The 25383-nt window shown below is 33.1% G+C and overlaps 2 protein-coding genes across 2 annotated transcripts; both read left to right on the top strand.

The window, feature by feature from the left end:
* The first annotated feature begins 457 nt into the window (after positions 1-457).
* Positions 458-1915, top strand: LOC122582819 (outer envelope pore protein 16-4, chloroplastic). Its single transcript, XM_043755253.1, has 6 exons — positions 458-608; positions 711-762; positions 869-900; positions 1298-1331; positions 1425-1492; positions 1607-1915. Exons 1-6 carry the CDS (start codon positions 537-539, stop codon positions 1739-1741), a joined length of 393 nt encoding a protein of 130 aa, XP_043611188.1. The 5' UTR covers positions 458-536; the 3' UTR covers positions 1742-1915.
* A 16907-nt stretch (positions 1916-18822) lies between these two features.
* LOC122583149 lies at positions 18823-20979 on the top strand. Its single transcript, XM_043755578.1, has one exon. The coding sequence runs from the start codon at positions 18823-18825 to the stop codon at positions 20977-20979; it is 2157 nt and encodes a 718-aa protein (XP_043611513.1).
* Positions 20980-25383: the final 4404 nt, after the last annotated feature.

Below are 25383 nucleotides of genomic sequence, written 5' to 3'. Positions count from 1 at the left end.
CTGTTTATACTAAAACTTTCAAGATAAAACCTTAAACAAAAACATTTGTTTAACAAAATTAGAAATTGGTGGGTTGGGCTTACAAGACTTGCAAGTTGTTGGATTTTGTGAGTCCTGAAACTTACATCCAAGTTCCAAACCTCGCAAATACACAAACTCAGCTGCAGAACTTGCAAGTTTATTAAAAAGCCTATTAATTTTAGTGAATTGCAAAGCCACCGACATTTAGAAATGCACCAACAACATGCTCTAGCAATACATTTCAAGGTTCATAAGCATTACAAAACGTCTTATCTTTAAACTTCGTTCGATAATTCATTTTGGAGTGGTAAAAAAAAAAAACAAATATCAGAAACGATTACATGGATAAGCCTTTGTCTTCCCTCAATACAAGATGAATAATAATTGAAACGAGAGTTATAAAAATAGAATTAAGCAAATAGTAGGAGGGTTAAACTTGCAAGTATTACAAATGGCGAGTGAACTTTTGGCCAAAATCGCGCAAAGATAGAACAAGAAAAAAGGAAAATAGAAAGATGGAAACAGAATTTTATAACGACGTTCCTTGTTCTTCCATCGCCGTCGAATCCATCATTAGTGTCGGAACTGTATATATGCATTTTTATCTCGTTTTTCCTTTCCCATTAAATTTATTATATTATTTATGACACTCTAAAAACTAATCAGAATTAAAATCTGTGAAATTGCAGGGGGGATTAATTTGGGGATCATGTGCTGGTTCCTATGATGCCAAAAAACTAGGTTTAACTACTACTACTTGTTTCCCAAATACAATTTATTCTTATTTTACTTTTTAATTTTAGGAATGGATGTTTAACTTTTTTATTATCCTAATCATATGATATAGGGCTAACCGGCATTGATCGCGCTTCTTTCGTGGTAAGTTTCTTTGTAATCTAGCATTCACCTGAATTTTGGCATGTAAACTTGTAACAACCCGTTCCACATTAGTACTTGTAAAGAAATTTGGGTCTCTTATATAGCTCTAATATAGTGGGACCATACTTAATACTACTTCATTTATGGTTTATCGTTGAACTGGTAGGATATCCAAGTAGTCCATTGCTTTGGGCTTTGGGGGGCGTTACAACTTACAAAACTAGTTAAACATCAATAAGTTGTCAAACTGACACTGTGTGGCGCCGAATTAATTATACTATGAGTAGGAAGTAGCAACTACTACCAGCAACCCAAAGACTACACGGTGGCATAACTGTATAGTCTGTATTGTATGTTTCTAATTCATTAATGTTTTCCCGTCTTATCTTGTTTGTAGGCCAAGACCGTTGGTAAATATGGATTCCAATGTGGTAAGTTCATGGATACATATATTTATAGAGCGTCAAGTTGTTCTTTTATAATTGTGTAATTTCTTACCTTTTTCTTCTTTGTGACATGTGTAGGACTCTTTGCCGGAATTTTTTCATTCACACGATGTGGGGTTCAAAGATACCGCAAAAAGAGTGACTGGGTTAGCTACATACCATATTTGCACATTACATTCCGTTGTTATTAGAATATGATATATAGCTGAAGTATGATTATATAGCATTGTTGTGTTAATGAAGTGTTTTTTTGCAAACAGGTGAATGCGCTAGTTGCAGGTGGAGTTGCAGGGGCGGCCATTGGTGCTGGAACCCGGAACTGGAAGCAGGTTGCTGTAATGACTGCTTTTCTTTCTGGATTTTGTGCAATTGCTGACCAATCAAGTGCAATCTAAACCATCTTGTTTTACTTTAGATGAGCTAATTTAGAAATATGAGCTATGCTTTGAACCATTTGCAGAATTAATACCAGTCCATATTCAAATTTATAAGCCAATATCTTTGTTTGTTTGCTTTTCTAATTTTCCATCAATATGATATATAATATTTCATATCGTCTATCTTTTGTATTTAAACACTGTTCTTTTATACAACTAGGTCACACCAATAGTTCCATTTTACTCAATATAAAAATAGACATCTCTAGTACATCATAGCCACTCCTATCTTCTATATTATCTGCCATTTTGAACACTATTGCTGATAGAGGCTAATGCCAAAACAATCTTGCTATCATTGTTTTCCAGAATTTATCATCTTCATGCAGTTTCTGCGGTATTTTGCAAGTCTTGAAACATCTCCAATGATTTTACTACCTCGTCAGCTGTCGGCCCGTGTTTGGATCCTCCTGAGAGGAGTTTCCTCACAAGCCTGGCAGCTTCAATTTTTTCAGGTAATGTATACTGCCCATCTATACGTGGGTCTATGATTTGCATGATCCCTTGTTTGCTGGTTAAGTATGACCTTTACAAGAAACATTATTTCAAAAAGTATTTGATCACCTGAGACTGAAGAATTCATTCCTACCAGATTTTCACAATAGGGTCAGTTATTGCAAAAAGTTTCTGTCTTTCTGAAAAGACCCAAACCTTGGGAATCATCAGCCCTCCACAATTATGGATTTGTACATTGGGACGGTCCAGCGAAGTTGAAAGTGGACACATGACTTATTTGGAGAATTTTAGGGTGCGTTAAGTTGTGGAAAAGTAGAGTGTTTTCTAGAAAATTTTTAAGGAAAACATGGAAGACGAAAATACGATCAAATGTGGTTTTTCCAAAATAATTTTCATGTAAAAGAGAAAACCTTGTTTTCCAACTTATAACTACATATTGGAAAACTCATTTTTATTGTTTTCCAAATATTTTCTACTTTAGAAATGGAAAAATCCATGTGTTTTTCAAACTTGTAACTAAACGCGTTCTCAAAATTTTCAAGGGTTTTCTAGAGATAAAAAACCCTTCCCATTTTCTTAAAAAATTGAAATTGAATATTAGAAAATGTTTTCTGTGACCAAATGAACTCCTAAGTGTTCACTGCTCAGCCATCTTATGATGACATTTTACTAACCGTTATGTATCTTGAAAATTTAATTATAGTCTCTGCACACTATCCATCAGGGGCTGAGTGACAATGTGACATTATGGTTAGCCGGTTGGAGGGGTGGACTGATCCCTCAACTTCTTTCATTATTGTGTAAAAAGAGTAATTATTAATAGGTAGTTTAAGGTACTTTCCCAGAAGTGACCCATAAAATCTGTTTAAGGTTTTTGTTTTAACTTTGCCTTTTCGATAATGATATCCTGGCTCTGCCCATGTTAACCATAATCGTTCTTTCCTGACCTTTTTATGCACATGTTAACAAGACTTAATCAAAATTGTTCTGGGAAATTGCTCTGGGCAAGGTATTCGTAAGTATTGTAGTAATTGTACCTTAAGCTTACCCGTGGCTGTATATTCAGGAGCAGTGTAACAATAGGTGCCTATAACTGCTGTAGAGACGTGACTTGTCCTATCAACTGACCCATTCTTTGCTAAGCTAAAATTCGAAACTCTAGTGTTGTAAGTTGTAACCCTGTGAGTAAATACAAGTGAGCTTTAATAGGAAACCTTTTAACAGTGCTAATTGAGTGTTGTATGAGGTCTTCTTGAAATACATGAATCTGAGGCATGTACTGAATCAATCAAGATACCACACGACATATCACATTTACATATAGGCTATGAAGGTAAGCAGTCCCCTTTGGAGCACCAAGAGTGATTATAGTTCTTCAGTCCCATGAGAGAGGTTGAATGGAAGAATCTCCTGCTTAAAAGATTTACTTTAAAAAGTGAAAAGACAAGAAGATGGTTTTCCAGAATACAGACTGCCTAGGATTATGTGGTCATCTTCTTGGCAATAACCAAATAACTAGATTCAGATGATTTATCACCCCTAAATAGTTAATTATAGCCTGCAACAATGTTATAAAATGAACCAACTCACTCGCAACATGAATAAGTTTTTTCAATTTACACTCCGTAGTAAAGATCATCTAACTGTCCATACTTACCAACCATTCCTTTTCCTTTTACGATCACACCCCTTCAATTTGTTAACAGCAATGGATGTATTAATTGATCCACCCCTTATAAACATAACTAAGTCTTCCTTCACCTAGAACTGAGTTCTGCCTAAACTGCTTAGTAGCTAGTAGCCATTTTAAGTACTTTGTAACTCAAGTGCTTCATTCTAACCAGGGTAAATCCCTTTGCCCAAAAAAAGAAACTTAAGTGCTTCAAATTTCTTCCAAGACGAACTTAAAGGGTCCCAACCTCCTAGGGCTAGGTGGTTTCTGGGCAGATATAACCAAAGACAATGTTACAGCTTGATTTTATTTACTTTTATTTATACCCAACTTAGGGATGTTGAAAATGGTTAGACGAGCATAAGCAATTTGTTAATCTATAACTATACGGAGTATCATTTTTGGGCTAATTGGTTGTAAAGGTACCATACTTAAATACCAAAAACCCCGTCTAATCTAAGCCGAGTGTGTGTAAACGCGATCTATTTCGAGTATCAAAACCACCATCCGGTTTTGTTTGACTATTTTTTTACGTGTTTTCGTTTGACCGTTGAATTTGGCTACCATGTCACCTTGCCACGTACTCAATTTGCCCCATTGACTTGTTGACTGAAATTTGGCGGGATAATCCATTCTAGTTTAGGGCACGTTTTTGTATAATAATATTATATATATAAAATAAATGTTATATATTTATCACTTTGTATACATATACTTTTATATATATATATATATATACATATATCTCTGAAACATCACTTTCTCGGTTTCTCCTATTTACTTCTTTAAGCCAAACACACACAAAACACACTTTGTCTGCAAGTACAATATCATCATTGGATATATTGAAAAAAAAGCCCTAATTTTTTGATCCTAACCCTAAATCGATGGATTGACTGGAATCATCTAGTTCTTGGTACGTATTTTCTTCCTTTTTGAAATAAAATTAGGGTTTCTCATGGGTAGTTATAACATGGGGGTTTAATCGAATATAGGTTTATTATGTGTATCAGGAAGTTAAAACCCCCAATTTTGAACTTAGATTTTTATGTTTTAACCTAAATAGGGTAAAAATTATGGGGGGTTTTGGTTAGAACAACGTCTTTACATATATAAAAATATTTAAAAATTTTATTTATTTTTTAATAATTTTATACATATTTTTCCTTGTTTTTCGTTTTAGGATGTCTTTTAGGGCGTATGAGTTCCATGTTAATTTCGATGGGATATTTTATTATCGTCCATTGAGGTATGTAAGTGGAATAGACTTAGTGTTATGTACTGGGAAGATTACGTCACTTGAAGAGTTTTGTGATTATCTAGAAGAACAAACTAAGTCAATAATTGTCGGTTTGTACTATTTAATTCCGGGAAATGATTTTGAAAGTGGGTTGATAAAGGTAGCTGATGATTACGAGTTGCACTGTTTATTTGATTTGGCTTACTACTATGGTAAGATACAAATTTACTTAAATCATATAGAGGATGATGAAATGAATCAGTATTGTGCTATAAAGTCAAAAGAAGTAATAAACCCAGGAGAAATAGAAGACAGTGTGGAGAGGGAAGTGGGTGAGTCTAATAAGTCTAAGTCTGCCGATAGGAAACGTAATGTGTTTCTACATGGTGATGTAGATGATGCTATTGTAGAGGATGAAAATAGGGATGTAGATGATGCAGTTGAGGATTTAACAAACAATGTTGAATCTAGTTTATGAAATTGGATGAAGGGTCCAATACTGTTGTGAGAAGGTTGTTCCAAGATAAAGGGAAAGGCAAAGAAGTTGACATGGATGATGTTCAGGCAGATGATGAATGTGATAACAACCAAGTGGTTGCTGATATTGACAGTGATGATAGTGATTTTCAAGTTGAAGGTGAATATATATGTTTCATAAAGTGACAGTAGTAGTAAGGTGGCATCTGTAGATTTTCTGTCAGAGGGTGAAGATGAATTGAGGGAGGTTAGGCTAAGGAAAATTCACGCTAAAAGGTCTCCCAAAGTGAAGAAACTTCCAAAATTGTGTGTGTGTGTGTTGGGGGGGGGGGGGGGGGTTATAACATGCCAGATAGACAAATGGAAGATCATGATGTAATTGTTGAGCATGATGAGTTCATACAGGAATTACTCAGAAAAATGAAGACTGATGAAGATGAAGACCTACAAGACCCATTCAAAATGGTTGAAAAGTTGGAGAAATGGCCAGTTCACAATCCTACCATGCCTTTGAGGCAGAAGAAACCAATAGTGGGAGAAAAGTTTCCCAGCTATTTGGACTTTAAAGAGTGTTTGACTTTATATGGTTTAGCTAATGGGTTTAGCATATGGTATAAGAAAAGTACACAGAAGAAGGTCATTGCTAGATGTGGGCAAAGACCTCCTAGCCTGAAAGACCCAACTGTGGGAGAACAAAGGAAGCAATATATGTACCCAGCTATTATCAAGGGTGAAGAGCCCAAGTGTCCATGGAGGTGTTTTGCTAGAAAGATGAATAATGAGAATTCTTTCTAAGTTGCTTCTTTACTTGATAACCATACTTGTGTCAGGCTCTTTAGGTTTGGGTCTTTGATAAACTAAGTGGCTTGGGAAACAATTTGGCAACAAGATAAGGGCACACCCAAGTATGAAATTGTGTGAAATTGCTCATCTTATGATGAAGAAATATAAGTGTTTTGTTTCTGCAAAGCAGTGTGGGGCAGTAAAAAACTATGCACTTAATGAGTACACAAATACTATAGAAGCCCACTATGGTATGCTGAGGTCTTATGCTGATGAGTTGTTGGCTTCAAACCTAGGATCAACTATGAATCTTCAAGTGACAAGGAACCCAGATAAAAATGCATACTTTGACAGGATGTACATATGCTTACAAGGGTTAAAACAAGGTTGGAAGGTAGGTTGTAGGAAGGTCATTGCTTTTGATGGTTGTTTTCTTAAGATTCCTAACACTGGTGAGCTGTTGACTGCAATCGGAAGAGATGGCAACAACCACATCTATCTAGTAGCATGGGCATTAGTCAGTGTGGAAACTATTGATAACTGGACCTGGTTTCTGGAATTGTTGGCAGCTGACTTGGAATATGAAGCTGGTGTGGGTATCACAATTATGTCTGATCAGCATAAGGTATGTCTGCAATATACTCATATACATATTTTACTAAGTATTTAATAGTTTTGATTTGTATACATATACACATATAGTTAATATTCCTTTAAAATGTGTTGTACTCTTTTAGGGGTTAATTCAAGCTGTCAAAACTGTAATGCCTTATGCTGAACACAAACAATGTGCAAGACACATATATGAGTCTTTTAGAAAGAAGTTTAGTGGGGTACATTTTAGAAGTCTTTTCTGGCAAGCCTCTAAGGCAAGTTATCCACAACTCTTTGAAAGGGTCATGAAAGAAATAAGGGCTTGTAATCCTGAAGCTCACCAATACTTGATGGAGAAGAATCTAAGATCTTGGAGTAGGGTTTTCTTTAAGTTGAATAGGGCTTGTGAGAATGTGGAGAATGGATTTAGTGAGTGCTTCAATTCAGTTATACTTACACTTACTGTTAGAAACAAGCCAATCATCACATTGTGTGAAGCTATAAGGGTCATCATTCTAGAAAGGCAAGCTGTCATGAGGGAGTTGTGCCATAGGTGGAAAACAGATATTAGTCTTTCCATAGTTCAAAAGCTGGATTGGGTCAAGGACCAACAAAGGTATTTTACCATTATATACTGCCATTTCATACTTATGTATATATATAAGCATGTAAACCATATATGTATATATATACTAAAGGGGAACCCACGCGTTGCAGCGGCTTTTACAAATAACAACACACTGCTATAATATATCGAAAATAGATGTTTGAGACAACCAAAACCAATTTCAACGGGTAAGGAAAGCATGTGAGGGGTATAAGGCAGTAGAAATAGGTAGTAAACGGGAGTCAAGAAAGTCTCTAAGAAGTCAGGTTTGTTTTGAGACAGAAAAGTCACACTAGCTCCGGCGCAGTACCAGCAGATGCATAAGATGGAGAGGTGCCCCAAGAACAAGTCTCTATTTAGAAAGGAGACCCTACACTACAAAAGCTAAACACACTATTCAAAGTTGAAAGGGGGGGGGGGGGAGCTGTAGAAGTGTGTAAATTGAAAGAGGGTATACTGGAGTGTAAAAAGTTGGGGGTTAATTTTGGTAGGTCCAAAGGTAGTTTAGACTATTCAAAGACAGAAATAAAAAAGGGTGGATTCTCTTTACTAGGTAGTATAGATTGACAAATTCTGGAAAGCATTTCATTGTGGTGGTAATGCATCAGAAGTAAGGCAATTGAATGAGTCTTTCAAGGTTAATGATGCATACAGACATTGCAGTTGCAGGATGTGGGTGTTGTCAAGTATCCCTTGTCCACATGCATGTGCAGTCATTTTCAAATTAGGTAGGCCTCTAGAAGATTTTGTGCCTAGCTGGTTCAAGAGGGACAAGTATATTGAAACATACAACACCTTCATTATGCCAGTTAGTGGCATGTCACAATGGAATCTTCATGACCATAAGAAGCCATTACCATCTCATCCTAAGGTAATGCCAGGTAGGCCAAAGAAAAAAAGGAGAAGAGCAACACATGAAGGTGGAGTAGTGAAACCAGGCCAGCATTTTACCAGATTATCAAGAGGAGGCATTGTCATGACATGTAAAAAATGTGGTCAGCCTGGACACAACAAGAGATATTATAAGAATGAGGAAGCAATTGCCTCTCCAAAGGAATCAAAACTGCCTGGAAGGCCAACGAAAGATGGGCAACCTCCTCATCAAAAACAGACTAGAGGGTCTGCATCTGTGGTCTGAATGGCCAACAAGTAGCTGAAGCTAGTATTCAAGTTGGGAGTCAATCAAGGGGTTAGGCTAGTGTATCTGTAGGAGGACAAGGTGGGTTTGAGGCAACTATGTCATTGAATAACCAAGGGTCACCCTGTGTTGAAAGAGAAATTCACTACAAACCAAATGAGGAATCCCAAACGACCCCAATTACCACCCAAGAAAGCCAAGCCACACCACCTAGATTCGTTGTGAGAAAGGCAACTTTGCCCAAACAGAAATGGACAAAATGTAAGATCTTACAAGGCATTTCACCAAATAAAGGGACTAGTGCAGAGCCCAAAATTACTCCTTTGTGTCAAGATAATGTTGTCATTGTCTCTCAATCTTCCATAACGAAGGCAAGTGATGCTTTGGGAGTTACTAGTGTTGGCTACTAGAGAGTGAAAACACAAGGTAATGCCTTCATTTAATATTGAATGTATGTATATATTTAATCTTTAAAAATTGTTACTGATAAGTATCAATGATGTGTTTAATATATATATATATATATATATATATATATATATATATATATATATATATATAGGTCCTCATAGGTTTCCAAAATGGTGGGGTGCTGGTTTGTGTATTGACCCAGTAACTAATGAGTTCTTCATAGGTGGAAGTGATGGTATCCCAGTTCCCATTTGGCCCAAAGATGTAGCACCTCCTAGTGCAATGGAAGCTTGGGAAAAGAAACAGAAAGCAATGGAAGCTGTGAGAAGGAAGGTAGTTGAGGTTCAAAGAAATGAAGCATTAGAAGCATTAAAAAACAAGTATCCACTAGGTGAGAGTGCAGGTGTGACAACAAAAGCTGCAAGTGAAGGTGTTTGTGTAACAAAGATAAGATTGTTGAAAGTTGATGCATGCTCAAGTACACAGGATCCTCAAAAGAAGAGGACAGTTGAAGGTATCCAGGTCCGTGCATTGTCAATTGCAGAAGAGACTTAGAAGATGAGGGCAATTGCACTAGTTAAAAAGCAGTTAGCAGAAGAGGCACTTCAGGCAAGGAAAGAAGCTGCTATAACCAAAAGTGCTAAGGAAGGTCAAAGGAGCAGGGCAATTCAAGTTGTCAGCAAGAAGTTAGCTGCAGATGAGGCAAGTCATGCACTGAAGCAAGCTGGTGTAACCACAAGTAATGTTGCCAAAACTTCTAGTGAAGGGATATGTAAACCAAACCAAACAGACAACACCAAGAAGGCAAAAAAACAAACAACTTTAGAAGTGATGGAGAAATCTGTTGCAAAAAGAACCATTGTGAAGAAGGAACCACTACCCTTGAAAGTCAGACCACCAAGCCAAAGGATTTTGCTGAAGAAGTTGTCTCAGCATGTTGAAGGCCCAAGGAACACAATTGAAACTGCAGTTGAAGTCTAAACCCATGGTCATCTTAGAAGCCATGTCTTTTGATCCCATTATGTAATATAATTGTGTACACTTTTGGTGAAATAACTTGAATATGGGATGTATCTGGTATGTATTAACAAACAAATGTAGCATGAATGTTTAGGGTGGTCTATGTACCATATATGGCAGCAAAACTGATAACCCACATGCTTATATGCCTTATTTTGTTTGTATGGAATGTGAAATGAATATGGTTCTACCAGTATTTCTACTTGTTATACTAGAATGTCAACAAAATATTTGATTGATCGTTCATGCAATTTATCAAAAAATAGTACAAAATAAATGGACAATGTGTTTAACAAAAGTTGGCATTGCACTTGATGAAATTCGTTACAATACTAGGCCACCAAGGCACCAATGACAATACACAAGAACATCACAACTAGTAACAAGCAGAAATAAATTGTGTGAAAGATTTTGTTTTTTGATTTGGTAATGGTGACCCCTTCCATTAACTTCAAAACCTTTCTTTATGAATTTCCAGTTTCTCCATCCATGTCAACTGTATCCTTCTCTTTCATCCTTTGCAAATTCATTTGCATTCATCCAGGAATTTGTACATTCAACACTTTTTGTTAGAATCCTAACCGAAAATATAATTTATATTCAAATTCAGCTTCGTTTTCATTTTCCAGATTCAAACATAAATATACTTGTTATATTAGTTGGATTAACTTACCAAAATCGGGCATGCAAGGAATCTCCTTCCTAGGTTCTTCATAGTCCACGAAGTGCGAGGAAATTTTTTTGTACCCACAGTGATAATAACATACAGGGGTTTGATGCTTCGATCGAGTTGAAGATGATGAACTCATTATTTGTCTTGATCGTTTTGGTGGGTCGTTTAGGGGTTCTGGGTTCGTGAGGGGGGAAAGGGCGATTGGGATTATTTGGGGGATATACAAAATTAGGGTTTACTTATTTTTTGTTAAAAATAATTGAGTATATATAAGGTTGACCGAGTAGTGGAATACTGAATTGGCATGCCATGGTGGACAAAACCGCTTCAATTATAAGTGGTATTCTCAATCCCCTAATTAAAATTAAATTACATTGTTTAGCATTAGATTAGAGAGAGTTTTTGGTTTATACTTAACATAGGAAAAGTTGAGAAGTAAAGTACCTTCACAACCAATTAGCCCTATCATTTTGTATGTTTTTGAAGTTGAAATTATAGTGTTATAACTAACAAACTTTCCTTTGTAAGTTTCATGTGCTTCAAACTCAACATCACATCTAACTTAGGTTACTCAAAACCTCACTCAAACAACTCGAACCCATAATACCCGAATCTTGTTTGGTTTGGTTATGGGTTTATTTATAATTCTTTGAAATCCAAACAACCCAAAACACAAATAACCAAACCCATTTAATACCCCAAGGCATACTTGTAAAGTAAGTTTATAAGGGTCAATATACTATCTGTATTATTTCTATGAATTTGTGAATGATAGTCCTTAGCATGGATGGCATTTAGTAAGAGTAGGTGTACTCTAAGTCACTAAATCAAAACTTACATAGCTACATTACTAAGATTATAACTTGTATCTCAATACTTTTTAAGAAAATATAAACCTTACGGATCATATACTAAACAAATTAAATTTTAATATAATATAATAAATGGGCGTGAGAGACTAATTCAAACTCGACCTATTTATTGAACATGTTGGATGTGCCCATCTGTTCTTTAAGATCCAAACTCATTTAGTTCCAACTCATAAAATTTATATTCGTCATGGCCATGTCATGTTAAAAATTACCGTCCCTGAGATTTGCCATTACTAAAAATGAAGTTCATTTAATTGAAAACCTCATAATATTACATCTTCTTTTAAGTTGAAAGCCTCATTTAACTCGGTCTAGCACCTAACAACAAGAATATAATAACACAAGGGCTTTTTTTTCAAAGAGTGCAATTAGTGGGGGAAAATATGAAAAAGATAATTAAAAAATGTACAAGCACCAATCATCTTTTTGTCCATTCTAACTAGTGAGACAAAAGTACATATAAAAAAGTACATAAACAAACAAATATAGACGAAAAGCATCCTATTTTAGTATTCGAAAAAGTCCACTTCAAAGTTGAAGTCCTTAATAGTATATATATGCTGTTTTGTTTGCAAATCTTGATCTTCCTGATCACACCATCTTCTTGAAGTCATTGGTTCATTGCAGAAACCCCAACAACTGTCTTCTTATTCTTCATTTTATTCAGGTACCTTTCTTTTCCACACTACTTGTGACTTGTCTCATGTATATAAGCAGACTAGCTAGCGTCCAGTTATTTAACTAGGGGCGGATCTTCTCCTAAAGAAGAGGGGGCATATCGCTCGATGATGTTTGGGTTCATAGGGTATTAGAACACTACCAATGGTCATGTATTGGATTCTAATATGGATGAACATCATTGGAAGTGTTATGTATTGGGTTAGTATTTGAGAATGTATTGAAAAATTATGATGATGAATACATAAGGTTTGGTGTGTTTTGTTTTCTTTTCTCTCACATGTTTTAATATTTATTATTTAAAATGGTGAGTTCTAGATATGTATTGTCATATATTAGTCGGGTATTGAAGTTGAATAAAACAAAAATATATTGGAAAGAGGTTTTGCTATGTATCGAACCAACCTATTGGTAGTGCTTTTAAGTCAACTTTAAAAATGCATTGTGGTGTTTTGGCTGGAAAATTTATCTTGATATTTCACATAATTGGTGTACATGTAATAAATCTATCTATTTATAGATGTGATTTGTTGAAAGACCTTTGTACGAATTTTATTTTTTTAGGGGTGGCGATTATCGACACGACTTGCTAATACGGCCCGAGATAAGTTGGTTTGGGTTGAGGCTAAATGAGTTTGGTTCTTAAGGGTTGACTGTTTGACACGCTTTCTTCATTTATTAAATGGGTTGACCCGCCAACCCGTTTACATACATAGATCTCATTAAAACAAAATAGAATTTTTGATAAACAAGTTATAAGTGGGAGTTTAAATTAAAAATTTTGACAAATTTGGCAGTGCATTATCTACTTTTGTTTTTACACACGTTAAACTTTTGTATGCTAGAAGTTAAACAGGTTATTACAAATATGTTTTTTTTAACAGCTACAATATGTTTTTCGACGAGCAGACCTGTTTTTGACACATAGTGACATAGACTGACCTGTTTGACACATTTTGTTAAACGTGAAACATGGATCGTGTTTGACTGTTTGGGTTGAGTGGGTTTAAGCGTGCTTGGGTTTAAGTTGAAGATTTTGACACGATTACGTAGTTAGATGGTCATGTTTGGGTTGGGCATTAAGCCATTAAGGGAACTTATCAAATCGCCCATTATGATGACTTTTTGTGCTCAAAATAATTAAAAAGAGATTTAGATGGCGTGACTTTGCGTGACACTTGTACAATGACATATATTTAGATTTGTTAATTTTTTTATTATTTGTAATTAAGTTATAATTTTTATATATAGTAAAAAAGATTGTTTTTTAAAAGTATTTATAGAAATTTTATGATATGTCAAGATCATATCTAGATATGTTTTTGCTTAGTTAACATTTCACATATCATGTAAGATTATATATTAGTTGTCATTTTCCCATTAATTTTTTAATTTTAAGTTGATGCGTGTATCCATGTAATTTATATTAATCCTAATCATCATTAATTAAAAAAAAATTTCTCTATATAAATAATCATTAATATTTATTTTTCTATTTCCTATATGAGTATAAAGATGTTTATACACATTACTAGTATTAATACCCGTACGATGTACGGATTGATTATAAAATCGATTTAAAATAATTTTTAGCATCATCATCGCATTTGTTTGGTTTCTCTAGTTATAACCTAATACATATATCATGTCATAAACGTTTTTATCATATAAAAGTGAATGAATCTTGTACTAAATAGCTCATGATTATAAAGTGTAAATGTAGAGAAACAAAATACGTTGACACTAAAAAAGACAATGACATTTTATGTAAATATAATAATTATTTTATTAGTGTAAGTTTGTCATGTATTTCTTAATAGATGGTTTACATAATTATAGACTCTCAATATACATACAGAAATGTTTAGGTGATACCATGAAATCATGGAAAGTGGAACGCAAATTGTGTTGGTAGATAATCCGATTTTAGTGTTGTTCAAAAGATAAACTGATTACATATCTCTATATTTAATTATGAAAAATGATAATGACAGCTCTAAGGGTTGTCAATAAGAGCTTATTACATGCATAAAAAGTAGTACTTTATATATCAATAACCGTCTCCTTGAATTTTCGCAAGACAAAATATAAATTTTAATGAATCAAATTAATTAATACTGACAACCTAAAGACTGCCATTAACAAAACTCTTTAATTATTAATATATATATAGTTGAATTAAAATAAGGAAAATTAGCTTATTGATTGAATAAGATTCTATTAATTAATTTAAAAAGATTCTTTTTAAAAAATAATGACTAAAGGACACTTGTTGTTTTAATACAGCGACATGTCTCGTTTAAAGAAAGTTACAATCATGTTTTAGTTTATTGATAGATACTATACTATTTTTTTATTAATTAAATGATAATTATATTTTTTAAATGAGATTGTTTGTTATATTATGTTTATTTTTTTGAAAAGTGTTTATTATATTATATTTAAAAAATATACTATCATAAATTTTTTTTTTATGATTTATAAATATTTATGTTTCATTAGTTATGTATGTTTCATTAGTTATATTTTAATGTATTTTACGTGTATTATATTTTCATAAATTATAATTTTAATGTACTCATCAGTCGTAATCTGACATTATATTATATTATATTAAATTATGAACAATAATGTAACTATCAATTATTGTATTTTTTTATTTATGTTTTTTAATCAACTCTGCACAACTTATGAGTTTAATCTAGTACTAGATTTTAAGCCCGTGTCAAATATACGGGTTTTATAACCTCATCAATATAAGTATTAGTATATGGAACCAAAAAAAAAAAAAAATACAAATTGAGATATTTAAAAAAGGTAAATAGGTGGGAATCCTCTGACCCCATTTACAGTCTTGGTACCCATAATGCATAGCGCATAGAACTCATGCCAAGTGACTCATCATTCTCACACATGGATCACTAAATATAGTTTCTCCTCTTGCCTTTGACAAGATTTGAACATGTGACTTGCAACTTTCATCTGAGGGCCCATGTGGTCACATGGTGGCGGTACTAGTTGATCTATGATCAATTGGTAAATTGAGATATTTAAATGTAAATGCTCAATGATAAATTCTATAAAGGCTAGATGATATCGCAAGATTTGCTTTATACAAACTCTTACATGGAAGCAATATCTTAATTTTGATTACACAATTAATCAAGTTCTCATTGGTGTCATAAAAAAGCAATTTTATTTTTGATAGCTATAGGGTTCGTGGAGTTTTCAATGTTGTGATTTTATTTGTAAGGTTTAGTTTATATAAGAAGAATCTGTATTACAAAATATACTTGATTCCAATTAATAATAACAAACAATGATTATCCTAATTATAATCTGATTACAATTACTAATAACAAAAATATTACAATTAGTTTGATTAATAAAATATTAATATAATATTAATTCATATTAATATATCAATTAAAATATGACAATGTTATCTATATTTCTTATAAAGTTAATATTTCTACATGTTTTATTTTTTTTTTATATGTGTCATCATAATTAATAAAAAACTTAAAATAAGTATAATAATACAATTACTTTTCAAATTTTAATAAATTTACATTAAATTGTATTTGATTTTAAATAATTAGCTTTATATTCATATAATAGAACCGACTATTAAGTCATGTATTAACTATTATTCTATTCAATATATATTAGCCGATTATTTTATTAGATATATATTAGCTATTATTTTTAATTACTATAGTGGAATTATTATTGGTTAAAAAGTGTAAATTTGTGATGAAAACTGTAAATTATTCTATTAGATATATATTAGCTATTATTCTTTATTTATTATATTAGAATTATTTTGGTAAAAAGTGTAAATTTGTGATGAAAAACAAAAAAGTCCCAATTAAGTCAAATATAAAAACAAAAGCCAACTTTAAAAACTGAAAGCTATGATTGGTCGATTAGTTATTTATTTATTAAGACATGTATTAACTATTATTCTATTGAATATATATTAGCCGATTATTGTATTATATATATATATATATATATATATATATATATATGTTAGCTATTATTTTTAATTTATTATATTAGAGTTATTATCTTTATATATAATAAAGGAAGATTGATTTTTAAATTATTTTTGCAAATAAGTATGATATGTCATGTCTACAAATTTCTTCAAAATGTTTTTATCCATTTATGATGTCATATTTGATCAAAAAGCTTTTTAAAGATAAATACCCCATTAAATATTTTTAAATGTTTTATTTTATTTATGATGTCAACAAATTTATTCTTTTATTAGAAACAAAGTAAATTCTTTTTTATATAATATTATAAATGTCTTTTTATGTTTTATTAATGCAATAAGTACTAATATGTATAAATGTGTCATGTCTACAAATTTCTTCAAAATGTTTTTATCCATTTATGATGTCATATTTGATCAAAAAGCTTTTTAAAAATAAACACCCCATTAAATATTTTTAAGTGTTTTATTTTATTTTTGAGGCTTGATCTACGTTTTTCTTGGCTTCTATTGCGGGAATACGTGCCGATAAAACTTGTTGATGCTCCTAACGTGATATATCACCCTTCCGGTGAGTTCCGAAACCCCTTTTTGGGGTTTCCGGTCGTCGCCGGTCAGAATCGTTCACTTTTACGGCCAAAACCTTGTTTGGCTTTGCAGGGGTGTAGTTTGCTATGTTCTTACTTGTTCCTTCGGTTTTCCGGTGATCTCTTTTTGGGGTTTCCGGTTTTCCGATTTGCTTCCTGTTGCTTTTTCATGTGCTCCTGCATGTTGCATCGGTTCTCCAGCGAACCCTTTTTTGGGTTTTCTGGTGAGCCCTTTGCTGCTGTTGCTCTGCTACTGCGGGATGTTTTCTGGCGAACCCTTTTTGGGTTTCCGGTTAGACTTCCTGCTTATATATGTATATTTATTTATTTACATTGCCGGCTTTTTCCTTGGTAGTGTTACTGGTAGCGTTGCCGGATTTTTTCCTTGGCGGCGTTGCCGAATTTTGTTCCATTAAAGCAATAGGTAGCCGTAAAAAGTAGTTCGTAGCCGATGATGATATCGTTGAACAGTTTTTTAGGTTGACGGAAAAAAAGGGCGATGATGATACAAATGTTCGTAAAAATGGGACTCGGATGATCCGGGGCGTATCTTGGCGGGGTAGACCCGTCGGGTTAGCAGCCATGGTGTCTCCGACTTCCGAAATTCCCGACCCCTAAATTCTGAGCCCAAGTTATATTTTTTACAAAAAAGGGTCACTTTTTTTAGTTTTCCGGCAACTACATTTATAAATTCCAATATCTTTTTATGTTTTATTAATGCAATAAGTACTAATATATATAAATTTTTGTGTTAATCAATTTAATATCTCCAAGCCGAGTTATAATATATCAATAACAAAAATTATATACGCTTTTTAAGATTTTTTTTCTTTTAAAATTTTAGTTAAAAAGCCCGGGTTAAACCCGGATTGATTAGCTAGTTGGGTAAAAATATAAATTTGTGATGGAAAAGAAAAAAGTGTAAATTATTTTATTATAGATATATTCTATTAGAGGTATCATGTCTATTTCGCCCGATGATTAGTTTGTAAACCATTTTATATGCGGACAACGACATTTGTTTTGTGGGTATTACAGACTTCTTTAGCTTACATGGAATGAATATTTCAATCTGAGTTTAAAACAAATTTAAAGTTTGGGCTTTGTTAACGTGCACATGAACAAACGCAACCTTAATGTTTTGTTATATCGACAGTTTTTAGTTTGGGGTGTATTTGTTTCTTTATAAATGACCATATGAACAAACTTCCCGTATATTTTCTGAAAGACGGGATTAGATACCGTAGATTTATTAATACCTGAACCATATGAATTTTTCTTAATTTCTAAAAAATAGTAGTTTGTGTTAGTATAATCAGCCCCTCCTAGGAAGATGGTCCATGCGGCTGCTGAACTTACATGGTTGCTTAGACTATAGGAAAAATTGGGCGTCACAGATTTAAAACCTGTCACACTTCATTGTGATAATAAGCATGCACTACACATTGTTCGGAATCATGTTTTCCATGAGCGCACAAACACATTGAGCTTGATTGTCATTTTACACGAGAATAAGTCATTGAGGGGTTGATTGAACTTACCTATAGACCGACTCAAGATGTTCTGACCAAGATACTATCGTCTCAGTAGTTTTTATCTAACTTGGGGATGTCAAATTCCCATCCTCCATTTATAGGTAGGAGCATTGGTGCATATATATGTAAATATTGTATTTTAGTCGGTTAATTATGTAAATGTCATAGCTTATTAGTTGTAATGATGTACATAATTTCATGATATAGTTTCACTAGTCAATGAAAATTTCCCAAATTCTCTATATAATTTGTTAACAGCAAACATTTCCAGTTCTTAGCAGATAACACAAGTTATGGATTGGAAGCACATATGGGATACATGGCATCTTCGGGGCTTAATCATCTTCAGTCTTTTGTTACAGACATCATTAATTTTTATTGCTCCATTTCGAAAACGAACATCAAGCAAGTGGATAATTACATTGCTGTGGTTATTCTACTTGTTTGCGGATTTGGTGTCTACCTTTGCCCTTGGCCTCATCACGAAAGGCCAAGGAAATCGTGGTTGCCTCTCTGGCAAAGAAGACAATGATGAGACTGCTGTTGAAAAACACCTGCTTGTCTTCTGGGCACCGTTTCTTTTGCTACATCTTGGCGGTCCAGACACCATTACGGCATTTGCATTGGAGGATAATGAGCTTTGGCTCCGTCATGCTTTTGGTCTTGCGTTCCAGTTTGTTGCAACAATTATTGTCTTTGTTCGGTCGTTCCCAAATGGCAAGATATGGGTTCCCACAGTTTTAATGATCATGAATGGGACCATCAAATATTCTGAAAGAACAGTTGCATTTTATCTTGCAAGTAAGAAGAAATTCAAAAGTTCAATGCTTGCAAATGTAGATCCAGGAATGAACTATGTCGGACTGATGGAAGACAACCATTCAATAGAAGAGGTGCAACTGAACAACACAATTACAGAAAGGTATTTGACAAACACAGAGGTACTCCATTATGCTAATGAATACTTCAAAATGTTCAAAGGGCTGGTGGTTGATCTAGTTTTTACCCGGACTACAACCAACGCAAGCCAGAAATTCTTCCAAAGTCTAACAGGAAAAGATGCTTTCAAAGTGGTTGAGGTTGAGCTGAACCTTTTCTATGAAGCTCTCTTCACAAAGCTTCCTGTGGTACTCTATGGCTATTATGGACTCATTACGCGAGTTGTTTCCGTTGTGATGGTAATAATAGCCATCATATTATTCGATATGAACAAATCAAAATTAAGCAAGACTGATGTTACGATTACTTACAGTTTACTTTATGGTGCAATGGCTTTGGATATTGCTGCTCTGTTGATGCTCCTTAATTCAAACAAGACCATCATTTCTCTTTATAAGCTGTCTATGCCTGGAAACAAGTGTACAACAACACGAAATGTTAGTGCATTTCTCATCAGGAAGATCAATGGTAACCATAGAAACCCAAACATTGAAGCCCAAACCGAAACGAGTAAGCTCCACAGAGGTGGATGGCTATTCATGTTGCTAAAACGAAGATGGTCTAACTCCATTCCAGCATACAACCTTATCCATTACTGTCTACACCCACGCTGGAGACTGATGCAATTCATTTACGAAAAACTGGGGGTTTGTGACTTTATGGACAGCTTTAAGTATGTGAAACCTAAAAGGTTCACCATGGAACTGGGAGACTTCATCTTCAAGGAACTAAAGAAAAAATCAAGACTTGCAGTTGACTTGGAGACAGCTATGGAAATAAGTTCATCGCGAGGTGATAGGGTGCTTCGTTTTGAAGAAGGTTGGCGCGACTTACTCCCATATACCATAGATGGAGACTTTGGTCAACGTATCCTTTTGTGGCACATTGCCACAGATCTATGCTATAGTAAAGATCTAGATGACGAGGTCAAGTCCAAGAGGCATGTTTACACGAACATGGATTATAGAGAGATTGCAAAGCTATTATCAGATTACATGATGTATCTTCTTATTATGAAACCAAGTATGATGACAACCGTAACAAGTATTGTGCAAATCCAGTTCTGGGATTTGTGTGCTAATGCAAAAAGCTTTTTCAAGAATGAAAGATCTCATAACGTACAAAAACAAATGCAAGGATCCAGGAATGCTGATGTTGATTGGGAGAATGTAAACGCTTGTATGAAGATATTTGATCAGAATGAAAAAAGGGTTACGGATATGAGAGGTGATGTGACCAATACGTTGTTAGTCTACAGCTTTCTTTTGGCGAAAGAGGTGATGAAGATAGAGGAAGACATGAGTTTGGATAAATGGTTGATGATAAGCCAGGTTTGGGTTGAGTTGTTGTGTTATGGTGCAAGTCATTCGCATGCAAAGATGCAAGCGGCACAACTGAGCCAAGGCGGAGATCTCATTACCATCGTTTGGTTGTTAATGGCTCATTTTGGTTTAGGTGAGCAATTCCAAATTGACGAACATCAAGAAAGAGCAAGACGCTTTGTGGACTAGTATGTTCCATTTTATCCAGGCATCCTGATCGTGATATCGTTAGAGCAAGAAACTCTTTCGAAATACAATGAGAGAGTCGCAAGCTATACAATGATTGTGGTAACACTTCAATCTTGTGCATTGTCATTACAGTTAGGCTAGTCATCACCAACTTGCATAAGTAGTTGTACTTTTTATCATAAAAATTCACGGATGGAATCTTAGGTACAGTTCTTTTTATACACGCTAATGACAACAGTTAACATTTTAATTCGTTAAAATTATTTATTTATTTCATTAATTTAGAACTTATGACCAATTCGTTATATAAGAACCGGTTATTAAAAAACTGTATAACTAGGTTTACATGAAGTCTAAAGCTATCATGATTGTGATTTTTTTTTATTATTATTGACATAAAAAAGGCTTTATATAGCTAATAATGAACAATAGTAAATAACGAAACAATACTAAATTTGAGTTATGCTATGAGTAGCATTCTAATAAGATACTAGCTTATTAATTCGGGTTCAACCCGGGCATATTGATAAAAGTTTTATAAAAACGTATCTTTGTCATTGAAGTTGCAGCAGTCCAACGGTACTCATAACCTCGAAATAATATACCTTATAATTAACTTATTAACCCGCATAATCTCTATATTAAATAAAACAAGATTGTTATGACATAAACGTTTTTAAAAAATAATTTATTTGTCATCTCTATATTTTTTCTTAGAGATTTGTTCTTTTTTTTTAAACTTATTTGTGATGTCATAAAATACTTTCCTTTTTAAATTTTATTTTATTCTTCTTATTATTATTATTTATGATCTTTTAAATTTTTATTATCTAAATAAATTTATCATAACAGACTTTTAAGTTGTCTACATATTATACGGGTTAATAAGCTAAATATATTTATTTGAAACATAAAGTATATTATTCAAAGGTTATGAGTAATATATTTATGTTTGTTGTTTCCGCACAATTAGTATGTTTGATACAAAAAAACTTGAAGATAGCTATATGCATTTTGATTATTAAAACCTAAAAAATGTACGTTTTCGTAAGTTATCACATAGGTATTTAGGAATAGGCCCGATTAATATTCTTGTAATTTCAATGATGAACATATTAGTATGCCCGGTTGAAGCCGGGTTAATTAACTAGTATATAAATAAAATAAAATTGTTATGAGGTAATCATTTAAAATTTTTTATATATGTGGCACCACCAAGGCTTTCTATAATGCATACTTTCCATACAAGAGAATAATATTATGACATCACTTATTTATTTTATTTTAATGTTTAATATTTTCTGACTATTTAAAAAAAGTGTTTTAAATTTTCATAAATAATGTCATACCATGATTGTTAAAAGAAACTCTATTTTAAGTTTAACGATTCCAATCTTTATCTTTTTGCTAAATAAGAAAAATACTTCAATCATATCACCTAAATAAGTAAGTAACTCTCAATGCCGTCTTCCACGGGTATTGGGTCCCAATACCGTCTTCGACGGTGTATGGGGGAGGTTGATATGTAGACAGCTTTACCCCTACCAAAGGTAAAGAGGCTGCTTCCAAGTTCTACCATAGATAGAAAAGGACCTCCAGCTTTGCTGGGCATGAGGATCAAACCCATGACCTCTGTTTCCAGGGACATGAGCTTCAACCACTGATCAAACCCAGTTGGTTTATATAAGAAAAAATTATATAGATTATCACAATCAATTTTTAAAATCAATCTTAAAAAAAAACTATTTTGTGATGTCATATTTACATTATCAATCTTTATTTTTTAGATAAATATTATCATTTCTAATGGGTAATTACAAGTTGTTTAAAATTAGCAAGCAAGTTTTTAAATTTGTTATCTTTGCAAATTTTTAAATTTTTATCTTAATGTCTCTATTGTATATTTCAAATCCAAGCTATTGTCTCAAACTTATTTTCATGAATGGTTCACTAGACTCTTATATTTTATTATTTATAAAATAAGTTGTAACTTTACGAGTTTTTACATCAAGTTTATCATTTTTATGTTAATTAACGTTAATAACAATTATATGCTTTAAAATTATTAAAAAAAATATTATAACAATGCCCGGGTAACACCCGGGTTGATAAGCTAGTATGCGAATAATTTAAAATTCTATTATGGCATAACTATTGAAATGACAAAAACATCCTTAAATAACAAAAATAAAAATGCAATAAATTTTAAAAGGAAAGTTTTTATGACATCATAAATAAATAAAGTTAAAAAGAACTAAACTTTAAGAATAAATTTAAAAATGACAAATAAGCTATTTATATAAATTAGTGATGTCATAACAATCTTCTTTTATTTAGTATAAAGATAATGGATTAGATAATATCATATCGTTAATATGCCCCCGGCCCGGGCCGGGCTAACCGAGGAAAAACCCGAGAACCCAGCCAACATTGACATTAGATTATTGTTATAGGACTTATGTAGTCTCACGTAAATATATATTATACTAGAGTGTAGCCCCGTGCGATGCACGACCAGAGAAAAACGTATGTGATGCATGTTTTTCAGATCGTGCTGTATCTTACATTGAGAAGTCATGTGGAATGATTGTGTGTGATGGCAATGGAATGAATGTGCAGTTCCTTCAAATAATCTTGCTGATGTGCAATACATGTCCAAAATTGAAGGATGTTTTGCAATATATGGTTCTAGTTAAGCAAATTGTGCTACGTAGATAGGTTTTTAGCATTAAGTTGGCCCATTATATCATCAATGGAAAGTCGGAACTACAACTGTTCTATACCTTGAGGTTACAATAAAATTACACAACATAGTTATGTCAAACTAATATATATACCAAAAAAGAAAGCCACTCTCTTAGGCATTCAGATAAGGAAAGCAAAAGAGACTCTTTGAAGACTTTAAGATTATAGTTGAAGCTATGAGCTTCTGTTATGACCTTGTATGCAACCCTTGTATGTAAATAGTAGCCTGTACCCATGTTCAATCTTGTCAGGAATACAAAATCAAACAATCAACAGAAATTCACAACTACAGATCTATTAGGATTGTCTGAACAAATAAAACTATTAGCGTTCTTGATTGTATGTACGTATTATATGCTTTAAGTAACAGCTATGAGAAAAAATGCAAGAAATAATGTTAAGTAAATTTTAAGTAACAGGTATGAGCAGAAAATTATGTCATGCATCAAACATTGGTTGCTAACTATTATTTCATGAAGTCCTCCTTGGCCCCAAGGTGATCACCCTGTCATTGTAATGATAGCATTTTGCTACTCTCATCAAAGTAATATATAAATGACAATCGAAACGGATTAGATATAGAGCAAGTTATTGTCTGTATTGATTATTTGTGTCTTGACAGTAATACATGTGTCTTGTAAGTCCAGTAGGTAAGGCCTTTGAGTTCCAATTTACACCTATTGACTTATAAACTGGTTTTGATTAAATTGATAGATTGAGTTAGCATAGAAAGAACCGGGCCAAATTAGTCGGATGGATCAAAGTCTCAAGTGTATCTTAATGCGTCATACAACTAATACATGTATTCCTAAAATTATACTCCGTATCAATCTTAATATACATTTTTACAATCAAAATTGGTATAGCAAATATTTATAAGTTTTAAGGTTACTTGAGGATAATTAAAGAAACGGATATAAAGAAAATAACCCCAAATGATCAGATGAATAGTAATATAATAGTTGAATTAAGATTACTTGGATATTTTGTATTTTGAAATTCACTTTTGACAAACTTTTAACTCATCCCATATCCTTCTACGCGAAACTTTTTAGCTACACATGTTAAAGAGAAAATAAAAAAATACACCGGAATTACCCGTTCTTAAGTAAATGAGTCAAAATGGTCAATAGTACGTACATAATATTCATGGTTGTCCAAAAGTCGATATGTTTCACCATCACCAAATCCTTGCATGTTCTATCCGAATGTTCTAATCTATCAGCAAATCTGGGCCAATCAGCTTATAAAGATATCTTATGCCATTATACATGCTTATAAATCATGATAAATCAAATGTAAACATTGTTTATGTTTGACTACTACTAATCATCATCATCAATCATCTGTATCACTCAAATGCCAAACATAGTTTCTTTGATTGGATAATGAAACTGAAATTCTGGAATTAAACACGACCCCTTTAAACTCCACCAAGGCATTAACTTGGTTTATAAAGTTCCAATCAAAATCTGAATTTAAAAAAAACCATTATGGTCAAACCAAGCGAATCGCAACCCACACCAAATACCATTACTGGTAACATTTTGACCAGAATTTCCTTTTCACCCAACTTATCCATGTATGCTATCTCCTCTATTAATGATTATAATGAAGAAAGACATATATACCTCATGACTTAATAATGTGCTAACACAG

The sequence above is a fragment of the Erigeron canadensis genome, chromosome 9, assembly GCF_010389155.1.
Source record: "Erigeron canadensis isolate Cc75 chromosome 9, C_canadensis_v1, whole genome shotgun sequence".
Lineage (NCBI taxonomy): Eukaryota > Viridiplantae > Streptophyta > Magnoliopsida > Asterales > Asteraceae > Erigeron > Erigeron canadensis.
This window is presented reverse-complemented; position numbering and strand designations above follow the sequence as displayed.

Bases quoted from the DNA above. Each gene is read 5' to 3' on its own strand.
- LOC122583149 (XM_043755578.1), top strand. From the start codon at position 18,823: ATGGATTGGAAGCACATATGGGATACATGGCATCTTCGGGGCTTAATC.
- LOC122582819 (XM_043755253.1), top strand. From the start codon at position 537: ATGGAAACAGAATTTTATAACGACGTTCCTTGTTCTTCCATCGCCGTC. The intron at 1,332-1,424 runs GTAAGTTCATGG...TGACATGTGTAG, and splicing joins TAAATATGGATTCCAATGTG to GACTCTTTGCCGGAATTTTT. The intron at 1,493-1,606 runs GTTAGCTACATA...TTTTGCAAACAG, and splicing joins ACCGCAAAAAGAGTGACTGG to GTGAATGCGCTAGTTGCAGG.